This window comes from Apus apus, chromosome 19 (genome assembly GCF_020740795.1).
Source record: "Apus apus isolate bApuApu2 chromosome 19, bApuApu2.pri.cur, whole genome shotgun sequence".
Taxonomy (NCBI): domain Eukaryota; kingdom Metazoa; phylum Chordata; class Aves; order Apodiformes; family Apodidae; genus Apus; species Apus apus.
Genome location: NC_067300.1, coordinates 2,200,163 through 2,215,748, shown reverse-complemented (window position 1 = coordinate 2,215,748; position 15,586 = coordinate 2,200,163). Strand labels below are relative to the sequence as shown.

Here is a 15,586-nt window from a genome sequence, read left to right as displayed (position 1 = left end):
CATGACATTAACACAAGTAAGTAACACTAAAAAAGCTGCCCTGAGGCCACACTTTTGTTGTTATCACCTACATCTCAAAGCTGAGCCTGCAACTTTAGGCTTTTGAAGACAAAAAGTAGAGGAGCTGTGCAAGGATCTGCTCTTAAGGTACTGCTATAAACCCCAGACTGTGCAAAGTTCAGCTCACAGACCCTGGTCTGGCCCAAGAGAGGTTTGGTGTCCTCACCTTATCGTACCAGCAGCGCATGCTGAGCTGGCCACACATGCAGTTGCTGGAGGAGCAGTCATCTATACACACACAATACTGGAAGAGAAGACAAGGGGTTAACTCCACTGCTCACACAGACCTGAAAGAGCAACTTCTGTGGCTGGGTCTGAGAAGAAACCACAAAGCTTCTCCCGCTGCAGCTCTTTAGTCAGAAAGATAAACCAGCCTCATCAGGTCAGTGGCTTTTTTACTCCATTTTTTATCTCTGTGCACAATGAACATCAAGGGCTTGCAGGAAAGGATCCCACCCTGAGTCATCTTCACCTGTCATGCAAGCATGTGCCCCTGTGTTACTAACCTCCCTCCATGCCCTGTGAGCTGTACTCAAGGCCAAGGAAAGTTCCAAGGAGGGACCAGAGCTGGGAGATGATGCGCCATGATGCCTCAGTCCTCCCCTGCTGCTTTGCCTCTTCCCCCAGGGTTGCTCCAGCTGGTGGCTTCCCCAGAACTCCTCCCCAAGCCAACATGGTCCCACCACCAGCTGCTGCACAACAGGGCTTGGATACTGGAAATTCACTTCAGCCTCCTGAGAGCTGCACCCAGAGAGGGCTCACCCTACACTTCCCACCTCTGCCTTGACAACCCAGCCCTTTGAGGGCTCCCAGTATCCCAATGAAAACCTTGTCCTGGACGCTGAAGACAGCAGGAAGACAGCAGGAGGAAGATCTCCCAACAACTCCCTAACTCTCCAGCTACAGAACACAAGAAAAGGACAAACAGAGCCACACCAGCCAGTGCCAGATGGCTGATGCTACAGCACCCAGCTGAACACAGAGGTTAGGTTCTGTCTTGAAAAGCAGAATCCCATCTCCAAGAGCAAGAGCTGGAATTTGACAGCAATACTAGGACTAGACACTCCCGTTTTGAATGCAAACCCCTGAGGTGCAACATCCCTGAACACAGATGTGGTGACAGGATAAAACAGGTGGACACACACCTGTAGATGAGTGATGTTTCTGTCAATGTCCATGGGGGAGGTGACACAGTTCTGTGAAACATATTTGTAGTTGCTGGGACAAGGCTCATTGTCCACTGAGTTGATGCAGGGAATCGGGATCCGCTCGTAACCCCGGGCAATGTCTCTGTCAGTGGGAGAAAGAGAATGGTCACAGAAGAAAAATTCCTCCAAACAAGGGGGCCACTCAAATGCCATCCTGGGGCAGAATTACTGTCTTTGATCACTGAGCATTCAAAGCCTGAAAGAAAAACACACTGGAACACAGTTCATCTTTTTGCACCCTGCCTTATAGATTGTTCTTTTTGCTTGCGAGTATTTCCATTTGGAGGATGAATTTACAAACCACCAACTGACTCAGCATGTGCTTAATTCTTGCTAAGCTCAAACTGACCTTGACACTGGTTAAAAAAGCTAAGTATGCCCTTACTTAAAGGCCCTTTCTCAAAGCAGGTCTCAGCCTCCCCCACGCAAGGGCTCTGCCTCATGACCCACAAGCAAAGCCAGCTGACTTCTCACCTGTTCACAACCTTATCTATCTGCACAGGCTTTTCAGTAGATGATTCTTTGAGAGTCTTGTTCATCTGTAGGGCCACCCAGACTGGAGAGTTAAGGCTGGAGCACTGGAGTGGAGTCTCACCCTCCTTGTTCTTTAAAGTGACATCCGAGCCACGGGAAAGAAAGAGACTGCAAAACAGCGAGAGACGATAAGCATCCCCCAAGAGAAACCACGCAAGGTGAAAATGAGCTGAATCACATCCTCTAGCCAGCCCTTAATGGATGAGAAAGAATCTGTAGTAGTGAATAATCACCTGAGTTTTCTTTATTAAGCATGGTTCAGTGAATCCTTCTACGTGAAGGCGCTGGCAGAAGCCACAGACTGGAGCTTTGGGCACCCACGAGAGCTCTGGGCAAACCTTGCCCTGCTTCAGGCATGACTAATACTTTGCTGGTACCAGCCTAAGTTCAGACAGGCTTGAAACTCTCTCTGGTAGGGAAAGATATGGGGTGGGAAGAGTAGGCCAGGAGTGCAAAAGTCCCATGGGTATTGGACTTGGCCTCTGCTTACACTCACCAGCTTGTGGTGAGGACACGCGATGACTTTATTCATAGCAGGGATGAAGCAAAGGAAAAGCCCTGTTACCATATTATGCCCTGCTAGTTGTAAAAAAAACCCATGAAAGATGCCTGACACCTTTCTTCTGGGAAACCCAGGCTGAGCACAGCTCCTCAAGCCCTTTGCCCAAGACTCCAGGACCATGTTCTCTGACCTTTTTTACACCACTTCTGGCAGGAGTTAGTACTTCAGCCCCACCACCCCAGCAAGCAGGGCAATGGAGAAACATGCCCTTCATCTCAATTCTCTGCTGTGTTTAAACACCAAAGGCATTTCAAAGGTTCTCCTGAGCTTTGCCAGCCAGCACCCAGGTGGAAGCAGTGCCCAGGGGAGCAGGGGCAGGGCTGGAGCTGTACTTACACGACACACTCGTAGCGGTTCTCTCGGGCTGCGATGTGCAGGGGGGAGTCCCCGTGAATATTCACTGCATGTAGATCACACTTAGCAGCCAGCAGTATCTCTGCTATGTCAACACAGCCAGAAAAAGCAGCCCAGTGCAAGCAAATATTTTCCTCCTGGAGGGAAAGAAAACAGAATAGAGGCTGTTTAGTGCATTGAAACTGTATCGCTTTGGGATTTCACCACCTTTTGCTCTACACCTGCAGCATTCAACATGTGGCTGGCAGCCTCCTTCCCTGTGCTGCTCCTTCTGGCTGGGGCTGCTAGGGTAGGTGGGCAGGGAAATCTCTGTGCAGACAAGCAGGGAGGTCTCACTCAGCTGCCTGCATGGCAGGGACAGGCAGACTGCACACAAAGCCATCCCTCCCCTTCCTCAGACAGGAAGGCACATCGGCTTGCCTCTGAGCCACAAAGCAATCTGGATCAATCCACCAGAGAGGTGACAGACATGAACAAACATGCTGGAAAAGGCTAGAAGTTGAACTTCTCCAGCCTAGACACACAGCAAAGCTAGCAGGTCTCTCAGTGCTGCAAAACTGAAGAGGAAAAAGAGCACAGCACAAGCTATGGGGTGTCTGAAGGTGCTAGAAGGCAAACCACGAGTCCCAGGGAAAGCAATCAATCTGACTTCAGGCATCTCTTAAATACTGTATGTACTCATCTCTCACTAGCAGCACTAGAAATAGCTGAAGACTCATCTTTTTGATGGAGATATTTTAAGAGATGATACTCTGCTTTCTGTTACAGGGCAATTTGCAGCACACTTCCAGCCCTTCCCAGTGGCAAGCTCTGGAGACATGGATTACAACAGTGCAATGATACTGATGAGCACCTACATTTTACCTTTTTTTTTTTTTTTAAAGCAAAAATAAAGCACATTTTTTAGTCTTCACAACTTAACTTCCTTAAACAGGGAGGCTATTGCCGTATACCAGGGAGAGGGAAGCCCTCTTTAAACAGCTTCTGCCTCCCATTTTGGTAACTTCTAGAAAAAATAACAACCCACCCTAATCAGCATCATGTCACAATCTCCAGGAAAAATTAATGCTGTTGATTGCACATCACGTGCTGCTGCTCAAACAGGTTACAGACACCTGGGCTTGTTCCTTTGCCTTGCATGGACTAACATGCCTAACAGCAGCATCATCATCATCACAAACATTTCTCCTGGAGTGTGATGTTTCCCAGCACAGGTGACATTGCTGCTTGATGACTGCAATCAGGAGACATGGCATGTCAGGGCACCAATGGATATGTGACAGAGGGTACTTTTTTTTTTTCAAGTAAATTGTTGACTGAGCTGATTTGATTTTCATCATTTGCTATGTGAGCTTGTAGCCAAAGCCTTTTGGGGCAGATCAAACAGGTCAGGCTTGTTCAGAGTTGGTGCTGGGGCTCTGAGGTGATGCAGCAACCCAAAGAGCCACCTCTCCTACCCTGACTTTTGCTTTTAGGAACAGCACAAGACCCAGACCTGCCTGGGAACTAGCTCAGCTGCCAAAGAAACAAAGGTTCCACCCAAAAAGAGGCTTCAGACTCCTCTGGAGCAGCTGGAGCCTGAGACAAGCAGGCCCATACCTACCCCTGCCAGCACCCACAGCACAGAATGAGGCATTTAGGGAGACAAATGTCAACCAGCTGCTTATATCCCTTTGGGTCAGAAAAGCAGTAGCAGCACTGGACAAGAAAATACATGGCCATGAGGTACTCCAGAGGGTGAGCTGATGGTGGGACTTTACTGTAATGACTCTGTGCAGATGCAGCCAGTTACCCTTCCTTTATCAAACTATCTCACATCTACAAGCCAAAGCATCCCAGTTCACACCCAGGCTTGCCCTGCAGGTACTGCTGGGCTTTCAATATCCTTAGAGACAGAAAAGAAAGATCAAGACCCTATTAAGAAAAAAACAAGAGGAACAGTGCTGATATGATGGGTCTCCTGAACACAAGGCTGGATATTCTCCTTTTTTTCCCAGTCTTCTCTGTTTACTTGAAAATCCCAGTGAAATCAGCAGGCTCAGCCCAAGATGCAGTGCTCTGGGCTCACAGAGCTCCCAGGAACTCCACCTGGAGTCCAACTCCCTCAAGTACAGAGTATGCCCCACTTGAACAGAATTTATGGAGGTGAAGAGCAGGCCAAGAGCCAGCTCCAGCACACTGAGCTGGGGCACACTCTGTCCATGCTGGTGGCTATGTGCCTGCTATGCCTTGGAAAAGCCAGGCTGGTGATACTTGATGGCAAAGTGTCTGCCCAATCCATCTGGAAAACATATGTAGGAGCTTGTGTCCCCCAAGAGGCACACAGGACACCCCTAACCTCAACCCCTGCCCAGCACACATTGGCCCATGACCAATGCAGAGCTGGTAAGTCTGGACTCCAGGGGAACCTGCCCTGTGTCCCAGTGACAGCAGAGCAGCTCCAGCTGGATTGGGAGCAGTGAGGCCAAGCTGACCACAGCCTGCAGCATTTTGTACAGCATCTTCACAGGCTATGTCAGAAGAGCTGGAGGAAAAGGATTTCTTGCCAGCTTGTAAACTTCTTCCCAGGATATGGAGGAGAATTCTCCCACCAGACACTGTTCACTCACTGCTCCCAACCACCTGTGTCAAGGGACCATCACCTCCCAGCGCTCAGCCTAAACATCTGCCTTCTCGGGTTGGTTTGGTTTTCAAAGAGAAATTGTGGATAATTTCCAAAACATATTTCAGGAAGAAGCTCACATTGTCACGGATGTTGATGTCTGACCCCTTTGCAAGCAGCAGCTTCACCAGCTCGACGTGCTTGTACTCAGTGGCCCAGATCATTGGCGTCCAGCCTCCATCGTCCTGGGGAGGGAAAGGAGAGGGTGAGACAGGCACAAGGGCCAGGATGGTCTCCTGCTGGCTTCACAAACCCCTGGGCAGTCACAGCAGGGTGCACCTACACCTGGGAGCCACAGAGGACATGTCACTGACCTCCCACAGTCTACACTGCTGCAGGGAGAGGTCCCTCAGGGTCCTGCAGAGCCCAGTGTGACTGGAACAACCCCGCCTTAGCAGGCTGGAGTTTCTCTGCAGCTCAGCACACTGGCAATGGGTCTCCAGGGCATTCACAGACAGCTGACTGTCCAAAAGGCACATCCATCTTGTGCAAAAAGCTCTTCCAAAAGCTCCCTGAGCAGCCCAGGGGAGCTGGCCTTCCCACAAAATGAGGAGCCCTGATGCAGTGCTGCCTCATCCCGTGGCAATGGGTAAGTTCTAGGATGGTGGGTCAGGCTTGAGCCACCCCACAGCTCACCTATGATCCCACCCCCTGCAAGAAGAGACCCTTGGGAAACAGGTTCCACCCATAACTTCAGGGCCAAGGAGAAACTGCAAATCGAGGCACAGGAAGGGAAGGTTCCATGAGGTCTGTGGAGGGAATCCCCTTCTCCAGCAGACCAGGATGCCCATGGCACTGTCACCCTCTAATGTTTCTGAGGTCCCCTCCACCAGCAGGGCTGTGTCTGAGTAACCACTGCACAGACAGCACATTGCTGAAATTTGGGTGCCTGACCTGAGAAAAGCAGCTCCTGTCCCTGGCAGAAAGGCCTCACCTGGCAGTTGACATCCATCTTCCCATTGGAGAGCAGGTACTGGACAACGTCGTAGTGCCCCTTCTTGGCAGCCAAGTGCAGACACGTGGAGCCCTCCACATCCTGGACACAACCACAGAACAAGCACTCAGGGGACAGCCCTTCCCAGTGTTCCCCATGTCTGCACAGCACCAGCAACGCTCAGGAACCAGCAGAGAAGTTCACAGATGGAGCAGAGGACTCCAAAAGTCGCCAGGCTGCTGCCAGAAGGGGTGAGAGCAGCAGCAACCAACACTGGCACGGAGCTGAGGGAGCTTCACACAAAGCTTGGAGGTGCAACCCGTGCAGATTAGGAGGGTGAGTGTGCAAAGTCTACTAGAAGAGTCACCTTTGCACAGCCTAAGGAAGATACCATCCCCAAACCCTGGCAGACTGATGCTCCCCTTCCCCAGCATGATACCTATAGACCCTCTCCAACTCTCCTCCATGTGCTGGAGAGGGGAGGTAGGAATCCCTTACAGAGGCAGAGCACTTTACATCAGAAACATAGAGAATCATAGGATGCCAGGTTGGAAGGGACCTCAAGGACCATCTGGTCCAGCCTTCCTAGGCAATAACATAGCTTAAAAGAGATGGCCCAGCATCCTGTCAAACTGTCTTAAAACTGTGCTATGTAGGGGAATCCATCACTTCCCTTAGGGGGCTATTCCAATGTCTGACTGTTCTCATGGTGAAAAATTCTCTTCTGGAGTCAAATAGGAATCCCCCAGGAATAACTTGTACCCATTACCCCTTGTCTTGTCCATGTGACTCCTTGTAAAAAGGGAGTCTCAAGTAGCCTTGTCTCAACCTGAAATGCTCCACTTATGCAGTTTTTTTGCTGCATTTTAGTAGCAGGAGGGCTTATCCTGGCACCTGGCAGCAGGGCAAAGGGGTGTCCTGCAGAGGGGCTAGGAGCCTCCTGAAAGACCAAGTCCCCAGCGTGCCCATCTGCAGAGACAGGAGATAAAAAACATGAAGGTTGAAAGGAAAAATGCCTTTGGGAGCTGAGAATACAGGGTCTGGTGGAGATGGACAGGCTGTGAGTCATGGCAGACACTCCCACACTAACACCAAAGATCTGGAGTCTGATTTTTATCAGGCGTTTATATCCCCAGAGCTTAGCACACAGCAAGGCCCAGAGACCAGGAAATGAGGAGGAGGAAATGAAAGACTGAAAAAACCAAAATGACTCCTTCCTGCTGAGCCCTTGGAAGCAACATCAGAGGTGAGAGCTTTGGGATGGTGCAGAGTGGACAGCACAGCACAGGCTGGGGAACAACCCCGGGAGCAAGGACAGGATATCTCGGGTCAGGGATACCCTGAGTGGGCTTCTTGGGGCCAAGAAGGGGTTTCTACTGCCCAGAAGTGCCTGCCACACCTGAGTAATGTCACAGCTTTCCCCTCAGCTTAGTATGAGCCAAATGCATCTTCTCAACCCTATGGAGAGCAGGGCTGTTTTAACAGAGAGGCCCTGCAGGTTCTGAATGGAGCTTTGATGTCCCACTAAGAGGGTCAAGAGCTTTGCCCTGGGGTCTGAGAAACCCCTGCCCAGCCCAGCACTGCCCTCAGCATCCCCTCCATCCTGCAGGACCTGGGCAGGCAGGCTCAGCACACAAGCACAGCAGTTAACAGCCAGATTTCTCATCAAAATGGCTGGAGATGACTTTAAACTTCAATGCTGCTGCTTTCCCAATGAAGACTAATTCGGTGCAAGAAACTAATTAACATAATAACCTAGTCTAGACTTCAGACGTGATCTCAGGCTTCTAATTTGCTTTTGCAAGATTGGGATTTTTTTTCTCTTTCCTTCCCTTTACCCTTAGAAGCGAAACACCCTCTTTTCTCCTACACAAGTGAATCAGGTGGGAGATGTCTGGATTGCTCCAAGATGCTCGGGACAGTGGCCAGTATGAACCCACATATGCCTGTCCTGTCCTTTCCCTCCTTCCCAGCTCAGAACCAAGCTCCCACGGATCCACTGAAGGCTCAAGGTGGGCAGCACTTGGTACTTTCTGCAATCCTCCTGGCCCTGGCAGCTCCTTGGCACAAAGAGCATCCAGCCCAGCCGTGCTCCCCAGCCACGACCAACAGCACCAGGTTGTACCAATAAGAAACCCACATGGGGAAGGCTCCTGTGCTCCAAATAGCATCTGATTTATGGGACTAATAAACAATTTGTACATTTTTCAAGATTGCAAAGCAAGCAGAGCATGCTAAAGGCAAACAGACAGCTGCATTTATTGTATTTGTTTAAATTAAAGGGTAGAGTTTAAAGATGGGGTCCCATTTTGCCACTGCAGCGTGACTGCAGGACACCCCCCATGAGGCCTCTGGAAAGCAAAGCTTCCTCTGCCATTTTTGCTGGCTTGGCAAGCACCTAATTACAAGCCCATTTTAAAATGTCACCTCAAAAGTCTCATTATTAGAGTCTATAGAGAAGGAAACTCTGAAATCAAACTCTACATTCACTGCAGTGGGTTTGTGGTACTGCTACTCGGTGGCCCCATATGAAACCAAACAACCTCTAGGTTTGTTGCCACAAACTGAGGTAGGAAGTAGCAGCACTTGTCCCCAAGGGCTCACAGCCAGGACACTGCAACACAAAAATGACACTGCTGATAAGCACGGCCCTGCCAAGCCTTCACACCCAAGTCCATTTCCCCTCTGCCTTTCTGCTTCCAACCAATACCTCAAACCTATCAAGAACGAAAAGATGGGCAGCTGCTTCTTTGGGAAAAAAAGATAAGGAAGAAACTGCTACCTTAGGATCTACTAGTGCTCCAGCCTTGATAAGGTATTTCACAGTTTCCAGATGGTTGTTTTCTGCTGCTTCCATCAGTGGGGTCCTCTGGTCTTCAGAGCAGGTGTCAATATTAGCACCAGCCTGTTAGGAGGCCAAGGCAAATACAAGGACAATTACAACCATTACTGGTTAGCAGAGAAAGGATGTGGGAGTAGAGATTTAGTAGTAAGGTTTTTTTCCTAAAATTTAGCCATAACAAGCAGGTTGGGGGAAAGAAAAACAAGCAGGAATGAAGGCAGTCCACCTTGGCCTGTTTTGGAAAGCAGCACACACTGCCTACCCTCTCTCCTGCCTGCTGCAGCCAGAACCCAGGACACAAAGAAGCCAAGAGCTGGTGTCAAATAGCTCTTGTTGTTAATACATTTTCTACTGCTACTTTTTGGATATTGTCTGTGTACCAACTGGAAAAAATCAGCCTCTTCCTTTTCCCAGCAGCTCTGTTTTCCCTGGTCTATCATTTCTACAGACACAATGAACAAAACAACCAGCCCTTCCCAATGTCACCAGCAGTAGGAACAACTGGTTGCAACAGAGGTGGGAGCTGCAAAAAAAATGCTGGAGATGGGCTCTTGTGGAAGTCAGCAGTAATGTTTCTAGAGAGGTCTCTGAGAGTATGTTCAGCTCAACATGAAGTGCCTTGGACCAACACCTTGCTCTTTTCCAAAACACTACTGTGGCATGTGTCTTGCCTGCTTTCACTTTTTGGCTTAGCTCAGTAACCCACTCAATACTTAAAAGCAAAAGAAAATCTCAGAGACAGCACAATTCCTGGCAGGCCACACAGCCACACACCCCTGGGAAGCACAGGCCTGTCTGCAGCACAGCTGACTCAGGCTCACCTGGCACAAGCAGTTGGCCCCATTGCTCCCAGGTGCCTCCCACTGAATTCATTTGTTCTGATGACTTTTAAATAGCTGGAGCTATTTAAACCAGGCAGAGAAGAGGCATTTCAAGTTTAACAAGCTGGGGACATTCCCAGCCAAATCCTGTGCTGCTGCAATAGGCAGACACCAGGGAAGAGACATGAACATGAAGGATTCTGGAAACAAACCAATGCTGCTGACACTCAGTTCAAAGTGTTTGTGGCATCACACATTTTGCTCCTTTCACAAGTCACTCTGTTGCCTTCACGTGCAGCGGGAGCAGCAGGGCAGGCCCACAGCTGCATTTTCATACAGCACTTGGAGAGCCTCTTGACTCCAGATGCTCTGACACAAGGTTGGGTTCCAAAGACATGGCATTGCTGCTTTTGAGAAAGCCCTTAAGGTTCTCCAGCCACACAGGTTAAACACAACATCCTTCCAGCCACTCCAGACAACATAGGCCAGTACAAAAAAAGGAAAAATGTAACTTCTTAGAGCCTCTTTTCTTCATATAATCTGGGAGTGGGTTCAATGAGAGCACCCCTGTGTCTGTGAGCATCTTCCCTCAGTTAGGACACAGATCTCAGCCAATAAGCCAAACTTGCACCTTTCCTTCTCTCCTTTTCATATGCAGGATACTTACACTGGAGAGGAAAATCCTGCTGGAGTTCCTCAGGCTTTGACAGAAGGCAAGACAGAGCCTGCTGACTTCCAGTCTCCAAGTCCTACCTGCCTTCATTACAAAGAACAACCTGGCAGCAGCTTTAGCCTGCCATGGACCAGCCTGAGCTGGCACACCTGGCAGTGCCCTGCTCTGCTGCCTCTGCTTGGGCAGAGGTTACCACACGGTGCCCTGCATCAAAGCCTCACATGCTCATTGTCTGGACAGTGAAGCTTCCTTGGAGAACAACCTAGAAAAACATCTTCAGACATGTCCTCTAAGACCTCACACTACTCCCCACCACTCCTCCCTCAGCAAACCCTGAGAAAAAGGAGGTTTTTATAGGAGAGACATTTCAGTGCTGATTTCCAAGCGTGCTTTAGCCTTGTGGGGCAGGAAACCAAAAACCACAGATAATTGCTTGTACAGAAGAACGTAAGTGGAGACAGACCTGAATCAGCATATGGCAGATGTCCACGTGGCCAGACTCAGCAGCAGCATGGAGGGGGGTTCTCTTATTCTGATGCTCCATTTTAAAATTAGGGTCAATCCCATCCACTGCAAAACAGAGCAGAGATGCTTTCAACCACGAGTCAGAGATTAGAGCAAAGTGTAACAGGAGAACCAGGTCTGACCTAAAGGCTTTTAAAGGATGGGTTCCCAGCCCATCCTCAGCCCTTCACACAACTCACTACACAATGAAGCCAGGAAGTTCCCAAGGAGTCCCATGGACATTTGATATGCAAGAGCCCACAAGCCAAAAGCTTCAGATACACCATGGCATTTAATACCTTTAAGGCATTACAGCTTCTACTCAGGCCATCTCCCTCAGGTTCATAACTTCTTCTCTCTCCATGCAACAAAAACAACACTGGTGACAGCACTTGCAGCAACAGGGCAAAGGGGGATGGTTTTAAACAAAAAGAGGGGAGATTGAGACTAGAGATAAGGAACAATTCTTTTATGATGAGGGTGGTGAAACACTGGCCCAAGTTGCCCAGAGAGTCTGGAGATGCCCCATTCCTGAAAACACTGTAAGGCAGGTTGGATGGAGGAACCTGATCTAGCTGAAGATGTCCTTGCTCACTGCAGGGGGATTGGCTTAGATGACCCTTAATGGTCCCTTCCAACCCAAACCATTCTATGAACACCAAAAGGATAAAAAGGGGAAAAAAAAAATGCTGCTTAAAGCAACACAGGAGTTGGAAACAAGAAACAGTCAGTACTACCTGGCCTTTTCTTCTCACCACTATCAACTGCAATTAATATTTGCAATGCTCACTGCATCCCTGCAAACACAGGCCTACAAAGTGGATGGAACTTCTCCTGACACGAGCTCAGGATCTGGGCAGAGATTCTCACAGCTGTGCAAAGACTGGCAGATGATGATGAGAGCCAGACAAAGATGTCTGGGCATGATAACATGTTGCATATGATGAGGCCATAGTTAAATATCAATGAATAACACTTTTGTGCTATTGAAGACAGGAACAATGAAGCTAACACTTGCTGGAAGGAAAAAAACAGAAGAATCTGATAAATGAAAAGAACAGAAAGCATCCAAAAATGTACTGCAAAGTAATGGAATGGAAAGGAAATGATCCCAAGGAAATATTGTGTCCTTCAAAGGGGGAGATTCCTTGGGAATATCTGCAGGTAAAAACAAGGTCAGCAGCTCAAAGTCATCTGGTGACAGACAACTGTGGATCCTCAAAACCATCCCTGTGTACTGAAGGGCTCTTGCCTTCTGCTGTCTTGCAGAAGAGTCTCAGCTGAAGCTGACTCCCATCTTTTTACCTCTCTACTGGATGCAAATACTCAAGTATCCCATTGCACAGGGATGAAAAGTTCTGTTGGACTGGAAAAATCACATGTACATCATCCTGGGACAGAACAGCTTCTCTGGATAAAACCATGTCCACATTCCACAGCAAGATGAAGCCATTCCCAAAGACACAACACTTGCAGAAGTGTCTTTCTCCTCCAGCTCCCCTCAGAAGGGGCAGTGGGGAATATGATGTGCTGCCATGCTGGGAACTGGACTCTGGCAGCTGCCTGGCAGGAGCTGGAGGTGACACAAATGCCAGACACACAATATCCTGGGAAGGAGCCACCTACCCAACATAAGCAGGACTTTCTGCAGCTCTCCTTGCCTCGCAGAGAAGTACAACTGCTTTGGGTGGAACCGTAACTTCTTGGGTCTGCAGAAGTGGGGAAAAGAGGCATAATTAATACTCTCTGAAGAACACTGCCAGCACCTCACCCCACCCCACTGCCCCCTGGGTGTCTGACAGAGTCTGTTCTTATGGTGCAGCTCCAGAGTGTCAGCAAAACACAGGAACAAGTCTCCAGAAAAAGGTCTTAAAACCTCCAACTACAAGGACAGCCAGCCTTGTTCTACTGAGGGCTGCACCTGCTCAGCACCACTGATCAACAAATCCTGAGTCTTACTGCTATGCATGGGTACTCCTAGGAGTTCCAGCTGCAGTTGGAGGGCCAGGGAAGCACTAAATCCTCCAGACAAACCAGGATGACATTTAGAGCCACAACTCTTCTGAATCAGTCATTTCTTGGGGGTGACAAATGACTGAAGTGAACAGAAACCAGTCTGAGTGGGGCTAAAACCCAGAGAAGCTAAACCTCAGTTTTCTCCAGGTTAAGCAACTTTGCTGGGAGCTGGAGAGACCCAGAGGTTTTCTTACTTTTCAGAGTCCAGGGCAATCAGGGCACTTTCCAGAGTTTCTTTAACTGATCCCTGGGACAGGCTAGTAGTAGGCTTTGGAAAAACTGAAGACCCAGCCATGTCAAAGCCCTCAGCAGCAGAACTTTCTGGCTTGTCTTCCTCTGACAACCGTGTCCCAGTGCCACTGAAGAGAAAAGAGACAGCCAAGGCACAACCATTAAATATACACAAGTGTGTAACCTTATGCCAAAGAAGAAAAAGAAATGGATTTTAAAGCATAAGTGAAATCGAAACACAAACTAATATATTTTACAGCCTTTTCAATAAAAACTTGCCCCAAAAAGGAGCTGCACCGCCCTATGATTACATTTTTCCATACTCTGTCCTGCAGGAGACCCAGGAACATGGGGCAAATCCTAAAAGCCACCAGAACAAGATCAGACTGGATGGGAAGTCAGAGCACTGCTCGATGCAGTGCTGGCTTAATTTGTGTTTTCCTAAGTTTTCATCCTCCCTTTAAGCTTGTTCCCACTGGTGCAAGTCAGGAGCTACAGCCTGATATGGCATGAACTCCCTTGTCACTTAGCACACCTGGCAACATCAACTCCTCCTACTATTATTCCATTCCTAACAATAAGAGAAAGGAATGGTTTTAAGTCCTGATTCCCTCCTATCCCCCCAGCCTCTGGCCCCAGCTCACCCCATGGCTGCTCTGCTCTTCCCCAACACAGCAAGCAACCCAAACCACTCCTGCAGTGAGTGGAGTTTGGCTTGTCAGAGCAGGACTGGAGAGCACTCTGCTCCATCAGGAGGAGCACAAGCATTCCAATGGAAAGCAGGGTCTGGCCTGAGGTTTGAGATGCCCACGTGCTCCCAAGCTCACCTCCCTGTCGTGGTGTCAGCCCTTCCCTCCACAGCTGCTGGTTTCTGCTGCTCGTAGGTCAGGGACACGGTCGAGGTTGTGTCAGCTTTTGCTATTGTCACCTCCTTGGCCTTGGAGGCCTCTTCCCCACAGTGTGGGCAGTAGCTCATGTCGTTGACCTGGGAGGCACAGTTCTTGTGGAAGCGGTGGGAGATGCTGCTCTCAGGCTGACACTCCATGAAAGTGCCCTAAAAAAACCACAGAGAGGAAATTCACACCGTGGTCACCACCTGCCTCAGCCCTGCTACACGCTTCATCCACGGATCTCAACCACCTCCTTCATCACCACTCCTGTCCCTGGTGCTTCCAATACAGTAAAGCAAGCACTGCCACTTCTTGAGAAGAGAACAAAAATCAAGGGAACGGGGAAAAAACTCCATTGGTTAGGGACTGCAAAGCAAGTTTTTTTGAATTGTGCTCGGGACACAGAACCAAGAAGTCCCCATTTCCAGCTCTTTCCTCTAATGCTTGACGTTCTCGCTTGTGTTTCTAGAAGTGCCAGTGTACTGTAAGGATGCCCCCAAAACTGGAAAAGAAAACTTCAGACCTGTGTGCCAAGGCAGCATGAAAACTACCTGACAAAGCCACGCACAAACCATGCAAGGACCTACATGAATACCATGAAATCAGTTGCTAACCCCAGTGTCACCTAAAGCATCTCTGCCCAGCCCAGCCCCACACGCTGCTTGACCCCGACACTGTGGCTGAGTCTGCTCACTCACTCAACCACCTCGGGCAACTTTGCTTAAAATTATTTTTCCTTTCCAGCCAAGTCTTTCAAATTGAACTGAAGGTGCTCCTGAACCCTCTGTCCTGGGATACCAGTGCTGCCCAAAGCCCTGCTGTGCTCTGTAGTAGGGACAGCACTGACCAACGTGTCCAGGTTCACCTGGGTGAACTACAACATGTCACTGAGAGATGTCTGTGCATGGAAGGGAAGACTTCTCCTGAATTCATGGTCCTCCCAAGCAACCTAATTAACCCTATTTCAGCTTTGCAAAAGGTCTTGAAGGGTTTTGAGGATTTTTATCCTTTAAATGGTCTTTGACTCAGCATGAAAACCCAGGATGGCTCCATTTATTACAAGAACGCTTGAGACTACTGTAGCATCTTCCATTGAGTCATCCTGAAGAACACCAGCACCAGAGAATTAAGCCTCCTCACCACCTTCAGTTGATGTTTTGCAGCTTTACCAACAGGCAAACCGGGAGGCTGACATCTTAAAGGACTGAACCAACACAAGCTTCAGTGACAGAGGTGGAAGAAGCAGCAGGAGACCTCAAACACTGCCTTGCTCCAGTGCCATCACTCAGGTTCCC

At 49.1% G+C, this 15,586-nt stretch overlaps 1 protein-coding gene across 13 annotated transcripts in view; it reads right to left on the bottom strand.

Moving 5' to 3' along the window:
- The window catches only part of EHMT1 (euchromatic histone lysine methyltransferase 1), a 122,927-nt gene that overhangs the window by 12,972 nt on the left and 94,369 nt on the right, over positions 1 to 15,586 (bottom strand). For 12 of the 13 annotated variants that reach the window (XM_051636444.1, XM_051636448.1, XM_051636447.1 and 9 more), the window contains 11 exons: positions 14,229 to 14,455; positions 13,365 to 13,529; positions 12,781 to 12,863; positions 11,114 to 11,220; positions 9,097 to 9,219; positions 6,315 to 6,416; positions 5,461 to 5,565; positions 2,701 to 2,855; positions 1,743 to 1,910; positions 1,206 to 1,350; positions 227 to 304 (listed from right to left, as the gene is read on the bottom strand). In XM_051636444.1, coding sequence (XP_051492404.1) covers positions 227 to 304; positions 1,206 to 1,350; positions 1,743 to 1,910; positions 2,701 to 2,855; positions 5,461 to 5,565; positions 6,315 to 6,416; positions 9,097 to 9,219; positions 11,114 to 11,220; positions 12,781 to 12,863; positions 13,365 to 13,529; positions 14,229 to 14,455 — 1,458 coding nt within the window. The remainder of the gene's footprint in view (positions 1 to 226; positions 305 to 1,205; positions 1,351 to 1,742; positions 1,911 to 2,700; positions 2,856 to 5,460; positions 5,566 to 6,314; positions 6,417 to 9,096; positions 9,220 to 11,113; positions 11,221 to 12,780; positions 12,864 to 13,364; positions 13,530 to 14,228; positions 14,456 to 15,586) is intronic. The other variant, XM_051636452.1, reaches the window with a different exon arrangement.